This window comes from Macadamia integrifolia, chromosome 6 (genome assembly GCF_013358625.1).
Source record: "Macadamia integrifolia cultivar HAES 741 chromosome 6, SCU_Mint_v3, whole genome shotgun sequence".
NCBI lineage: Eukaryota > Viridiplantae > Streptophyta > Magnoliopsida > Proteales > Proteaceae > Macadamia > Macadamia integrifolia.
In genome coordinates, this window is record NC_056562.1 from 13320825 (window position 1) to 13334342 (window position 13518).

General features: G+C 39.7%; 2 protein-coding genes across 2 annotated transcripts; both read right to left on the minus strand.

Annotated features, from left to right (window-relative positions):
* Positions 1-204: 204 nt before the first annotated feature.
* LOC122082619 (tyrosine N-monooxygenase-like) lies at positions 205-3113 on the minus strand. The gene is made up of 2 exons (XM_042650305.1): positions 1789-3113; positions 205-964 (listed from the first exon to the last, which is right to left on the minus strand). The coding sequence occupies exons 1-2, from the start codon at positions 2314-2316 to the stop codon at positions 332-334; spliced, it is 1161 nt and encodes a 386-aa protein (XP_042506239.1). The 5' UTR covers positions 2317-3113; the 3' UTR covers positions 205-331.
* On the minus strand, positions 2323-2808 carry LOC122082073 (tryptophan N-monooxygenase CYP79A68-like). Its single transcript, XM_042649567.1, has one exon. It carries the CDS (start codon positions 2806-2808, stop codon positions 2323-2325), a length of 486 nt encoding a protein of 161 aa, XP_042505501.1.
* Positions 3114-13518: the final 10405 nt, after the last annotated feature.

A 13518-nucleotide genomic window follows, 5' to 3' on the forward strand; every position in this document is an offset into this window, starting at 1 on the left:
CTATATTTGAATTCACCATTCCATATCATATTTTAATCCGCCATCCGATTCTCATACCATATGTGGTGAACCTTCTTCGTTTTACAGATTAATACACTACCATATTTTAATCCACCATCCCATACCCATTACCACATCCTATCATTACATCAACACAAATGACTCAATTTCCGGAAATAAAAAATAAGAAAAAACAATCCGTAGCAACCATGGCACGAAGAATTCTATTTCCATTGAGTAATCCAATCCACTTCACAAGAAATAATTTATACATGGTACTTTTATGTAACTACTTAAATATTTCAAATCAACTCTAGCTCCAAGAATTTATCTAGTGAATTGGGTAAACATCCAATTCCAAACGTTGCTTAGCATTTGCAAGCAGAGGTTTAGCCAAGAAAAGATCGGTTTTCGACTCACTGAGCTCAATCTTTGACTCACCAAGGGTTACTCCCCAGTTGAAACCTTGTAGAAGCCTAGCCAACAACATAACAGTCATGGCAGAGCCAAGTGCGGCCCCCATGCACCCACGCCTCCCAGTGCTAAATGAGATGAACCGCAACTCTGGCTCAACCAACTTAACCTCAACTGAGGGATCCTTCAAATGGCGCTCAGGCTTGAACTTGAGTGGGTCATCCCAAACTTTAGGGTTGCGACCCAGCCCAATTCGACTTAATATAACATGGCTGCCCTTAGGAATGAAATAACCTGCCACCATTGTATCGGCATTGGAGACATGTGGAAGATTAAAAGGGGCTATCGGGTGGAGACGAAAAGCTTCCCTAGCACATGCCTTGATGTAATTTAGCTGTGGTGTGTCGGACTCCTGGACTAATCTCTCCTTTCCGACGACTTTATCAATTTCTTCAGTAGCTTTACAAAGCATCTCAGGTTGGTTGATCATCTCTGCCAATGCCCATTCAACTGCATTTGATGGATTGTCCACCGCTGCATATATTAAGTCCTGCAAAATAGATCATACTTCCAATAGTATTTTTTTTTCCTTGGGCCTTTAATAACCTCACAACTACATGGACCGGGTTATACCAAGGTTGAATAAAAATAATTTGACTTTCGTCGAAAGCAATGAAGGGCACCAAACACCCCGTGTGAGTGGTCCCAAGAAGGTAAACGGAGTCGAATTCAGAACCACATGTTTCCTAAAGCGAAGGTCCCTTGCCAACTCTACTACCCCCTTGGTGTTCAGTAGTAGTTTCTAACAACAGTGAATCACTATAGAGAAGATGAATTAGGAGCAAGACTCAAGAAAACAAACTAAAGCCCTTCCCCAAAAATCCCCATCTATAAATGGACATGTTTTTGTGCTTCAATTTCCACTAAAATTAAACCTCATTATATGCCATCAGGCCCAACACTAAATTGTCAGTCCATATCATGATTTCAAGTATCGGTCGGGAATCGGCCATATTGGATCGGTATCAGTTGAGATCGATCCCCGATCCTTGACCGATTCAAATCAATTATCCATATCGGTTAAGGGGTAAAATAGTAAAAAATTAGTACTTTTTAAATAAAGTAGGGGAAAAATCGACCGATACCCATCGATCCGATCCGATCCGATCCAAATTGGTATTTTTTTCGGTTTCTGCCGATACCGTCCCTTAAATCCTTGATCCATATGCTTAAGTCTAGGAGTAGGGCCTAGATTCACTAGTTACTGGATTAACGTGTTTGAATCCAAGCCTCATTACACCCTGAAGTGGAACGGAACGGTATGTGTGACTAGACTAATGCAAGAAAATATAATTGATGTAGTTAGAACCATACCGCAACTTGAGCTTTGATCTCTTCAGTAGATAGCAATGGCTTCCCATCTGAATCTTTCACTGAAATGAGGATATCAAGAAGATCTTGAGCCTCTTTCTTCCCTTCTTTCCATTCTCGAATCCTCTCATCAATTATGGGGTCATGGTACTTGTTAACAATCCTAGTAGCCTCCTTCACGATCTTCTCATGTCCATTCAAATCAAACCTTCTCAAACTAGGCATATAATCTGATATACAAAATACGTATAGGTAAGAAAGCACAGTGAAGAGTGCATCAACATATTCTTCTTCTTCAACGCCAGGCCCTCCATCCTTCCTTCCTTTCCCAAGGTATCTCTTGTTGAACATCATCTTCCTAATGACATTGCCACTATATTGTCTAACTGCAACTCTTACGTCCACAACTGAACCACTAGTGCATTGGCTGTACACATAGTGGACAAGATTATCAGCCTCTTCTGTTCGTTTCCCAAGAAGCAATCGAAGTCTCGTGGGACTGAGAACCTCAGAAGCCACCACCCTTCTCATCTTCTTCTATTGATCACCCCATGGTGTATCAGCTATGGCCAAGAACCCACGGCTCACGTACTCGGTCGCCATTGTAATTGGTCTTGAAGCAAACGTAGCATCTTGTTTTTTCAAAAATTCTCGAGCAATCTCCGGGCAAGTAACTGGAATGACATGCACATCACCGAATCGAAAACACGCAATTTCAGTATTCATTTCTTTCATGAACCCATGTATCCACTGGAATACCGGCTCCTTTGGGAATAATTCCGGAATGCTCCCTACTATAGGCCATGGTGTCGGACCGGGTGGGAGTGGAGCTGACCTCGGTTTCTTGTGAATCTGAGACTGAAATAGGGCAATGAAAAGAAGGGAAACAAGAATGAGAAGTGCAATGGTTGGGTGGATGAAGCTTATGAGGGTTCCACCAAGGCTGGTGGCTACCCAATCAGGAGTAACTCCCCATGGGAGGGTAAGGAATGGAGAAAAGATGTTAGAGGTGTTGTTCTTCATGGCTATAACTAGATGTTAAAGGCTGAAGGTGCAGTGCAGGGAAACCCTTAATATTTAAGAGGGTATTACACGTGCTATTAGCTTAAAAATACTTACGAGGGGTGAAAGAATTGGATCATGGAGATAGGATGGTAATAACATATATGGGGTGGTGGAAGTGCAGTTGCTGCGTCCAGAAAATTGATTCGTTGGCTGGAGAGATACTTGCACATCAAGAGGAGAAAGAGATGAGTAGAATTGGACTCAGGGACTCTCCGATGATGAAGTTAGTACTCCAACCAACAGTAATGTACTGGGAACTGAAAGAGTAGTAGAGACCGACCTTGACCTTAGAACGATATTTCTATTTATAGAGAAAGTGTGTTGTTCTTTTCATGTGGGATCATAGCTGTAACCATATGTCACACCAAATCTATGTCTAGGTGCATTGAATCTTAATTCTCTTTAATTTGTAATTGTGTAATTGTGTAATTCTTATTCAATTCTCTCCATATATATATATATATATATATAAAATATATTTTTAAAATTTAAGAATTAAATTTTTTTTAAAATTTAAATTCATTTTAATCCCTCAAATGCCTTAAATTTTTATAACCATTCGATTTAAGAAATGTACACATATCGACGGCACAAAAAATCGCTCATTTAAGAATTGGAGAATTTTGTAGGTATTTCTTACTTACGGTTTACTTAGGGAAATGTGCTGTCACTGACTAATGGTGATGTCTGTTGGCCACTATGAACCCTCGTGGCCTGCTAGAAGCTAGCTGTTTACTACGTGTCTTTTAGAAACTGTGGACTTGTATCTGGTGATATCAGTAGTCATGTGGGGCAGCCTACACTGCTAACGGAAGGTTGAAGCGTTTTTCAATGTAATTGTTCGTATCTGTTAAAGGGAGAGTATAGTTGTTGATTATAGATAATATGCTGATGATATGGTTCGAGTTGTTTGGGCAGTGTGAACTCCGTGGTGTTTTTAGAGCCTTGGCGTGGTTGCTTTGCTGACTAGAAAATATTAAAATTGGAAAAATAGATTATGAAACACGTAAATAACAGATAAAAGGAATGAATTTCCTCTCCTTTCAAGGGCCAAGGCAGTGCTTGTCTTCACTGTGCTTAAGAGTATTTTAATTTAAAAACAGTTTGCTATGATTGGTGGGTGAATGAAATTTCCATCTATATCTCTTGTAACATATTCCTTCTATATGGTCAAAGAAATTAATAAGATTTTGACATTCTCTTGCCTATCAAGATTTTTTTGTTCATTCTTTGTTGGTTCCTCCTCACCTCACTCAATGCTGGCCCCACAAGAGCCATATTCGCATGTGCACATGACCTTGTGACTATATTTTGAGGGAGGGAGGAGAGAGAGGCGTTATGGTCCATAAGCACTTCCTTCGTACAAAATTCATAATGTTATGTTTTTCCTGTCTAAAAATCCTAATATTTTCATGACACTACCATTGAAGTTTAAATGAAAATATATATAAGGGACTTGGCAGATTCGAGCCACTATCCTCTTTAGGTATAAAACCATTTTCTTACCACAAGTGCTCTACCAATTAAGCTAAAGACCCTTATTTATCAAAGAAAAAGGAAGAAAACCAAACTGAGAAATAACTTTTCATAACTAATAAAGCCTTATCAATCGAATATTGCACATACATAGACGTGTCTATCCTTTTCATATATTCTCATTTATCTTCATATATTCTCCTACATGATTTTTCTTGATTGAATCTTGTATTTGGGAAATGTTTCCTTGTAATATTCATCTGTGTATAGCAAGCCATGCTTGCACCTATATATATATATATATGTGTGTGTGTGTGTGTGTGTGTGTGTGTGTCTGTTTTTATGCTCGTCATTCAATCAATGAGAATTATCCCAGAATCCATGAGTTGACATGGTATCAGCACTAAGAAGCACCACTGAGCTCTCTTTTTCTCCCTTAATTCAACTCCAACGAGTTGATCATCCTCCTATTGCTGCTAATAAAGTTATTATGCCACCCTCTGTCACACCCTACCTCCAATAGGCCAAGACATACGGCACTGGAACACCTCACCGTATCCAGTCAGCCTATTTCCCCAGGATCTAGACTAGGGTAGCTGATAACACCACAATAACTCAACTATAAATCAGAGTCCGTATAAATATAAATAGTCCTTTAGTGAAATATATTACATCATTCTCCAGTGTCACTAAGTGATACATTATATTGCAGTTATCCAGATAAAGATGTATACACATTGCAAAAAGAATATTTACACAGTGTCACAGTGTCCAAAAGTAAATTGTATACATTAGAACTATAAATATATATATATATATATATACATCAGAGTGTTCTCTAGAAGAAGTATATACACAAAAAAGAAATGTCAGAATAGCCTGATCTACTCTTCAGAAGAACTAGCCTCTATAGGCATAGTTGTCATATCCACAGTCGGGTCTATGGTTGGTTTCATCCTCTGGAAAATGGGCCAAGTGATACAAGGCCACTGTCTTATGATCAAAGTAGGTAATCGGCAAAATACTGGTCTTGTCATCTAGAAAAATAAACAAGAGGGGTGAGAACGTCATGCTTAGTGAGGGGGTGGGGCAAGCAAGGAAACACAATACAAATGATGCAATACATACTCCACACCTTATATGATTATAGACACCAAATTTTGTCCCCCCTCGGCAATGATGAACCACAAGTAATAAAGAGACATATTTTCTCTTTCGAAAAGAAGTTGAATTTTTTGAACAAATCCAGTCTATCCCAGAACTTGTGATTGGTGAAAATTTAGATAATGTGGGGAAGATGATCGAAAGTGGTCATTAATGCCTTTTGCTAGAAAACGACAATCAAGCCTAGTAGGTGCTCAATTCCCGTATCATTGGAAAGTATTCGGAAACACGGTCTCATTGATATCTTGTATGAAAAAAATGGATACCCAGGTGTGCCATAATGCCTACTTGAACTTTGAACCAGTTAAACCAGAAAGAACCAAACCAAACCCTAAACCCTGAACCAAACCAAACCAAACCCAAAACCCTGAACCAAACCAAACAAAACCAAACCAAACCAAACCAAACAAAACCAACCCAAACCCTAAACCCTGAACCAAACCAAACCAAACAAAACCAACCCAAACCCTAAACCTTGAACCAAACCAAACCAAACCCTAAACCATGAACCAAACCAAACCCTAAACCCTGAACCAAACCAACCCAAACCAAACCAAACTAAACCAACCCCAACCAAACCAAACCCTAAACCTTGAACTAAACCAAACCAACCCAAACCAAACCAAACTAAACCAAACTAGACCAAACCTTAGACCAGACCAGGCCCTAGACCAAACCAAACCCTAAACCAGACCAGACCTTGAACCAAACCAAACCCTAATTTAAACCCTAAACACTAATTTAAACCCTAAACCCTAATTGAAACCCTAAACCTTATTCAAAACCCTAAACCCTAAACCCAACTAGAATCCAAACCTAAACCCGAACCTTAAACTTAAATTCAAACCATAATCAAACCAAATTCAAACTTTAATCAAATCTTAATCAGATTAAAATCAAACCCTTAATCAAACCTATAATCAAACCAAAATCAAACTATAATTAAACCTATAATCAAACCTTAAATCAAACCATAATCAAACCTTAAATTCAAACCATAATTCAAATTAAAATTAAACCATGAATCAAACCATAATCAAACCAAACTCAAAATTTTAAACCAAAATCAAACCTTGAACTTAAACCAGACCCTATCCAAAACCAAAACTTACCGACTGCTATTGACGAGATAAGGACTCCACCAAAGGCTACTGCCACCCAGGCTAGGGAGTAGCCCCAGGTCTACGAGAGTATCTGGAGGTGTAAGAGGGTACCACATACTATTTCAAAGCTCAACAGGGTGACACGTACCTATTTTCAGGGTGACACGTACATTAACGGGGTGACACGAAGGGGGGTTCGTGTAAACCCTTACAAAATCTGTGTAAGGGCTTACACGGATTGTGTAAGGGATCACAAATCCGTGTAAACCCTTACACGGATTTGTGGGGGGCTTACACGGATTTGGCCCCCTCTCACGGCTTTGGGTGTTTTTACACCCCTACCCTTCCTCCCCTCCTATAAATAGTGATCCCTGGTCACTGTAAACCCAGAACAGAAAGCAACAGGTAGAAAAAAACAAGACAGAAAGCAATAGAGAGTAAAGTTCCAAAAGAGAGAAAAAAAAGAGAGAAGAAAGAAAAGGAGGCAAGAATCCTAAGCTAGCTGAAGTTGCCGGAAGCCCAAGCTGGAAGCCCAAAGCCCAGGAAGCCCAAATCCTAGGTTGTCCAGGTTGTCCATTTCAGATTAGTATCAAACCCCTTGTTCAAATTCTTTTCATTTAAATTCAATATTTTAATTATGGTGCAGAAGTTCTACCCAAAATTCCTGAGTTTATTTCAACCCTAGAAATACGACGCGGAAGCTCTGTCCAAAATTCCTGAACTGATTCCAAACCTAGAAATACGGCACGGAAGCTCTGTCCAAATTTCCTGAGCTAATTCCAACCCAAGAAAAACAGCACGGAAGCTCTGCCCAAAATTCCTAAGCTGATTCCAACCCTAGAAATACAACACGGAAGCTTTGCCCAAAATTCCTGAGCTGATTCCAACCCTAGAAAAACGGCACAGAAGCTCTGCCAAAAATCCCTGAGCTGATTCCAACCCTAGAAAAACGGCGCGGAAGCTATGCCCAAAATTCCTGAGTTAATTCCAACCCTAGAAATACGGTGTGGAAGCTCTACCCAAAATTCCAGACCTGATTCCAACCCTAGAAATATGGCATGGAAGCTCTGCATAAAATTCCTGAGTTAATTCCAACCCTAGGAACATGGCACGGAAGCCCTGCCCAAATTTTCAGAGTTAATTCTGATTCTAAAAATATAGTATGGAAGTTCTATTCAGATTCCTAAAAACCAGAATCCATAGTCACACCCTAGCAAAAAAGCCTTGTCAACTTTCTTACCCAGGTGCTGAAAGTTTTTAATTTCTCCAAGAAAGAGAAAAGAAAATCAAATCATTACCTTTGAGTTGAGAAAAATTATCAAAAAATTCACCATTTTCATCAATCATTATCATGTGAATATTATATTCCAATTTCTATTGCAATTTCATTTGCCTCATTTCTTTATATATTTGTTTTACATGTTTATTACATAAAATAAGGATTTACCGTTGTAATTTGATGCATTAATTTTAGCATCTGTCCGTCAAATGTAGTTTGTTTCATCATTTTATATGTTATCGCATGTGTTTCTCACATAAAATAATGATCATGATTTTCCCGTTATAGAGCATAGCACGTATATGTAGGTAAAATAGCTGCATTTCTCATTATTTTATGTAAATTTCATTATTTCATGTAGAATTCTTTCAAGCCAATTCATATATATATGATTACGTTATTTCATGTAAGAGAAATATGCTAGCTTAGACTGTTAAAATTCTCAGGAGAGAATATTCAAAATCCAAGCTTCTGGTAGAAAGACCGAGAATTCTAGGTGAGGTGGGTGCCTAACACCTTTCCACACTCATAACCTAACACAGACCCCTATCTCTGGAATAGACCAAGGTATGAAGTCAAATTAGGGGATTCCTTCCTTTCACAGGGAACCAACCCCCTATTCTAGCTCGATCCCTTGATCGAAATTGGGCTCCACCATAGGGTTCTAGGCCCTAAATCCTAGATGGCGACTCCAAAAATCATGCTTTTCCCATCCCCCCAATAGTCTCCAGACCATGCTTTGGAGGCCATTCAATCCAAGGCAGGCCAAAGGTGAGAAGGAAGGATAGGAGATAAAAGAGAGAAAAAGACGAAAAAAGATATTTTCCCTTACAGTGGCGACTCCACTGGGGACTGTCAAACTTTTTATACCAAAAACTTATATTGAATGTTAGAATTTTCCCCTCCTAATCATCATTGTGTGCAAACATCTCTGTACATTGCTTGCTAACTGCATCATGCATCTTGTTCGAAGTGAAATCGGTTGACGAGGGTACTCCCTGTCGTGCTCGCACCCTCGGGGAGGGTAGTGGACGATATACTAATTACTCTGAGATCAAATGATGCCCACTTCCTACATAAGAGTGCTCGAAGTGAAATTGGTTAGCGAGGATGGTTGTCAATAGTTCGAAACCCTCAGGGTGGTAGAACATATTGGGCCATTCTGAGATTAACTAATGGCCACTTTTTGCACTACACTTGGGCAGACACTCACTCACGGATACACCTAGCCCTGTGATTAGCTGACTGGACCCATGTAATGTCATAGATAATCACCGGCAAAGTCACACCCCTTGATACAGTACCATCTGGTATATCAAAGGGACCACGTACCCATGATTCACTTTCGATGATAGGTATATCGGTTCTGTCAAGGGTAACCTTGTTCTGTCCTACAACCTTACCCATTGCTTCACATCATATAGGAACTAGACCATTAAACAACTAGGGTACGCCACAAACTGACTCAGTAAATGTTTGTGGTTCAAGTTAGAACCCTTCCAGCTTGTTTCACCTAAGGTGAGATTTTTCCTATATATGTTTAAACCTGATGTGTTCTTTGACAATTGGGAATTGGGAGATGCAACTATATCAGTTTTGGTTCACGTAACTGTGCCTGTGGGTTGACCCCCACTTCACCCCATTATATTAGCACATGTTCTAAACTAATAATGTTCCATAAAACCAATCACAGAGTCAGAATTAATTAGGTATTTCCACGATACGGGGAGAAACAAAATACCTATGTGATATCAGCTGTGAGTTTGTTCTTGCGTGGACCAACTTGTTTGTTTTTCCATACCATAATTTGTGTTTAAATTTGGCCCTTAAAATAAAAATAAAAAGAAGAAAAATAGAGTGTGTGAATACCAACTAGAAATTGGGCCAAAGTTAGACACTTATTATTGGGGGGGAATTTATATGTTCATCATAAAAAAATAATAATAAAAGCCTAAAATTTAAATTTCTTGGTTTAGGTCAAGCACGATTCCGCATCAAAATAATTCCCCGCTGTCTGTGTGGACCTTTCAAGATAATCGTTTGATCCGATTCAGCCCTGAGAAGTCCTTACCAACGATGCGCTACCAAGTTCACCTAGCTCAGTATCGTCTAAACAGTCGACGAATATGGATCCGGCTAGTGGAAGTCAACCAGATGCCCAAGAGAAAAGGAGAGTGGATATGATGCGGTTAGAGTTGGAGGAGTTACATCATTTATTCACCCAGTTTACCAATGCCAAGCAACCTTAGCAACAAACTAAACCCATTTCAACCCCAAGAGAACACGGTTTGACCAAGACGGGGTCCAATGCACCTCGTACCATACTGAGGCTTGTGGTCGAGGATGATGAAGAGGAAATCCGACCAGATCTTCCAACTGAACCCCCTGAAACTGAAAGGGAAAGAAAGATGAGGGAACAATTAGGAAGACTTGAAAAGTTGCTGCAGAAGGGGAAAGCCGTAGATCCTCAAGCCACAGAAATTGATGAAATGGTCCTCTTTCCCAGAGCTCGCATTTCAGAGAAATTTAAGTGGAACACTGATAAGTTTGATGGCAAGGGTGACTCAAGGGCACACTTGAAGGTCTTTATTAATATTTTCAGATTATGGGGATTTACTAAAGAGCAGATGGGGCAAGCATTTTTGCTTACTCTTTCAGGCCCAGGTCTTTGTTGTTTAACTCAATTGGACCCTTCCCAGACTTAGAATTGGTCAATGATTATGAAAGCATTTACTAAGCAGTACTCTTACAACACTGAATTAGATATAACTCGACGAGAGTTAGAAACTATTCGACAAGCTCTAGGTGATGGTTTCACGGAGTTTCTCTTAAGGTTTCGAGATTAGGTAGGTATGATGACATCTCGACCTACTAAAAAAGAGCAAGTTGAAATGATTCTAGATAACTTGGCAAATCCTTATTATTATGTGTTATACAGTCAGCACATTGAGACATTCTCAGCATTGCTGGCAATAGGGAGAAGAGTTGAAAATTGAATCTTTAGAGAAGGACAACACCGGAACAGTCCCTAGGGTTCCTCAGAGCAGAGTAAGAATACAAAGTATGGTAAGGGACGTAATACAAAGGTCAATACTGTAACTACCACAGGCACTGACCAGCAGCCTACGGTGTAGGCAATAACTCTTAAGCCTACTCCAGTTGTCATTAAGCCAAGTCTTCTAGCTCAGAAAGGTTCAGTACAAAGGAGGCAATTCTTAGATTTGGGGATGCCCTTATCTGTGTGTTACGAGAAATTAAAGAAAAAAGGACTCTTGAATACAATGCCTGCACATCCAATCAGCGATCCTCCACCTCCTTGGTACAAAGACAATGAATACTGTTCTTTCCATAATCAAAAGGGTCATCTCACCAACTAGTGTATCACCCTAAAGCATGCCATTCAAGATTTGATTGAATCATGGCAGATTGAACTGGAGTTGAAGAGCAAGCCAAATGTGACTACCAATCCCCTTCTGAATCATAGAACAGTCGGAATGATACAAAATGATTCAGATGAAAAAGATCTTACTCAAAGGATTCAACCCTCACCAAAGAAAGGGCGTCTTACAGTCTGAGTTTACCGATCCTTGCTCAAAGCCAAGCATTCAAAAGTAAAAGAAGAAAAGAATCAGAAGAGAATTGAAGAAAATCATTCCAAGGAAGATAAAAGTCTCCCACCCTGCAATTTTACACTTCCTCAGATAAGGTCACCTTCATATCACCCAATATCATACAGTCCATCATCTTCTCATCACCCGCATCCTCCCTCACCATCATATCACCCAACATCATACAGTCCATCATCTTCTTATCACCCACAACCTCCATCACCTTCATATCACCCAATATCGTATCCTCCATCACCCTCATATCACCTAGCATCATACAGTCCATCATCTTCTTATTACCCACAGCCTCCATCACCTTCATATCACCCAATATCCTATCCTCCATCACTCTCATATCACCCAGCATCATACCTCCCATCATCTTCCTATCACCCACATCCTCCATCACCTTCATATCGCCCACAACCTCCACCACCTTCATATCACCCAACATCCTATTCTTCATCACCTTTATATCACCTACCATCACTTTCTCCAGTACCTTCATATCACCCAATATCATACCTTCTATCACCTTCCTATTACCTGGCATCACATCCTCTATCTCCTTCTTACCATCCAACATTAGACTTTTGTGTCCCAACTCAGGAAGGATTACCATCACCAGTTATTGCCACATTTTCCCCTTCTTGGCCGCCATTTCACCCAGAACCTTGCTACCTGCCAATTCCATATAACCCTTATCCTTATCCACCACCGCCAGAATACTTTCCCATGAACGGATGGATAGAAGAAGGGATCCAACATTAGTGTTCAGAGGTATATTAGCCGAATGGAACTTCTTGGACTGATATGTTAATGGATCCAGATACTCTCATTCACTCCTCTACCGGATCGGTGCACTCCTCGACCGGATCGATGAATCTCATAGATGGGGAAGAAGAGTCCCAGATTGATCCTATAACTCTCATTATACCAACAATAGAAGATATCATGCTAGACATGATCAGGGCAATGGTGGCATTGACTATTGGAGAAATGATCTCAAATGAAATACACCTAATCCAAATAGGTGGATAGAGTAACAGTGATGATAGTGATACTGAAACAGTGAATGCTATTAGAAGAAATGTGCCCGATGTGGATCCAACAGATATCATTCTCCCAATTTTCCCTTCTAATGATGATTTAGAGGAAGAAGAAGATGAGGATGGGCATCACTTAATCCATATAAGTGAAGAGAGTGACAGTGATACTGAAGAAATTTGTGAGACAGTGAATGCTATTAGAGAAAATGTTCCCGATGGGCATCCAACATATATCATTCGCCTAATATTTTCCTCTGACGATGATTCAGAGGAGGAAGAATACAGGGATGAAACTATAGAAGGTGATCAAGAATCAAAAAATGAAGATCCAGAAGGAGATCTTGTTGAAGAAGGTGAAGAAAATGATGATCTAGAGGAAGAATTCAGTGAAGAAAACAAAGTTAATCAAGAGTTAGAAAGTACATATTTTGAAATTGAGTTTGAAGAGGACAGTGAAGAGGAGAATCCCTCCTGCGACAATGTACTCTGCTTACTAAATCAAATGTGTGAAGATATGTTAGTAACTGAGAAAATGTTGAGGCAATTGGTAGTCCGGCGAGAAACTGTCAAAGAAGTCTGTGAAAATCTTAAGGTTAATTTCGAGGATGAACAATTTGTCAAAAGGCTTATTCTACACTTGAATAACATTATTCAAATAGTTAAAGCTTAGGCTATTGACATTTTGGGGGGTCCTCCAAGTCCACTATCTGCAAATGAAGAAGGGATTGAAGTACCTATGGTAGGCATGATTGGTAATATAAACAAGGAAGGTGAAAGTAAATACCCCTATAACATTCTCATGAAAAAGATGCCTGAAGGATCTAAGAAAGTGATGGCCACTAGAAGTGGGAAAGACTACAAAGCCAAGGGATTAATAGTGGAACAACCAATTGTCACGGAGACAAGGCAATGTAGCAGGCAGCCACAACCTGAGAATCAAGTATTAAGCCAGTTGAAGAAGGTATAAGCCAATGTTTCCATTTGGGGGT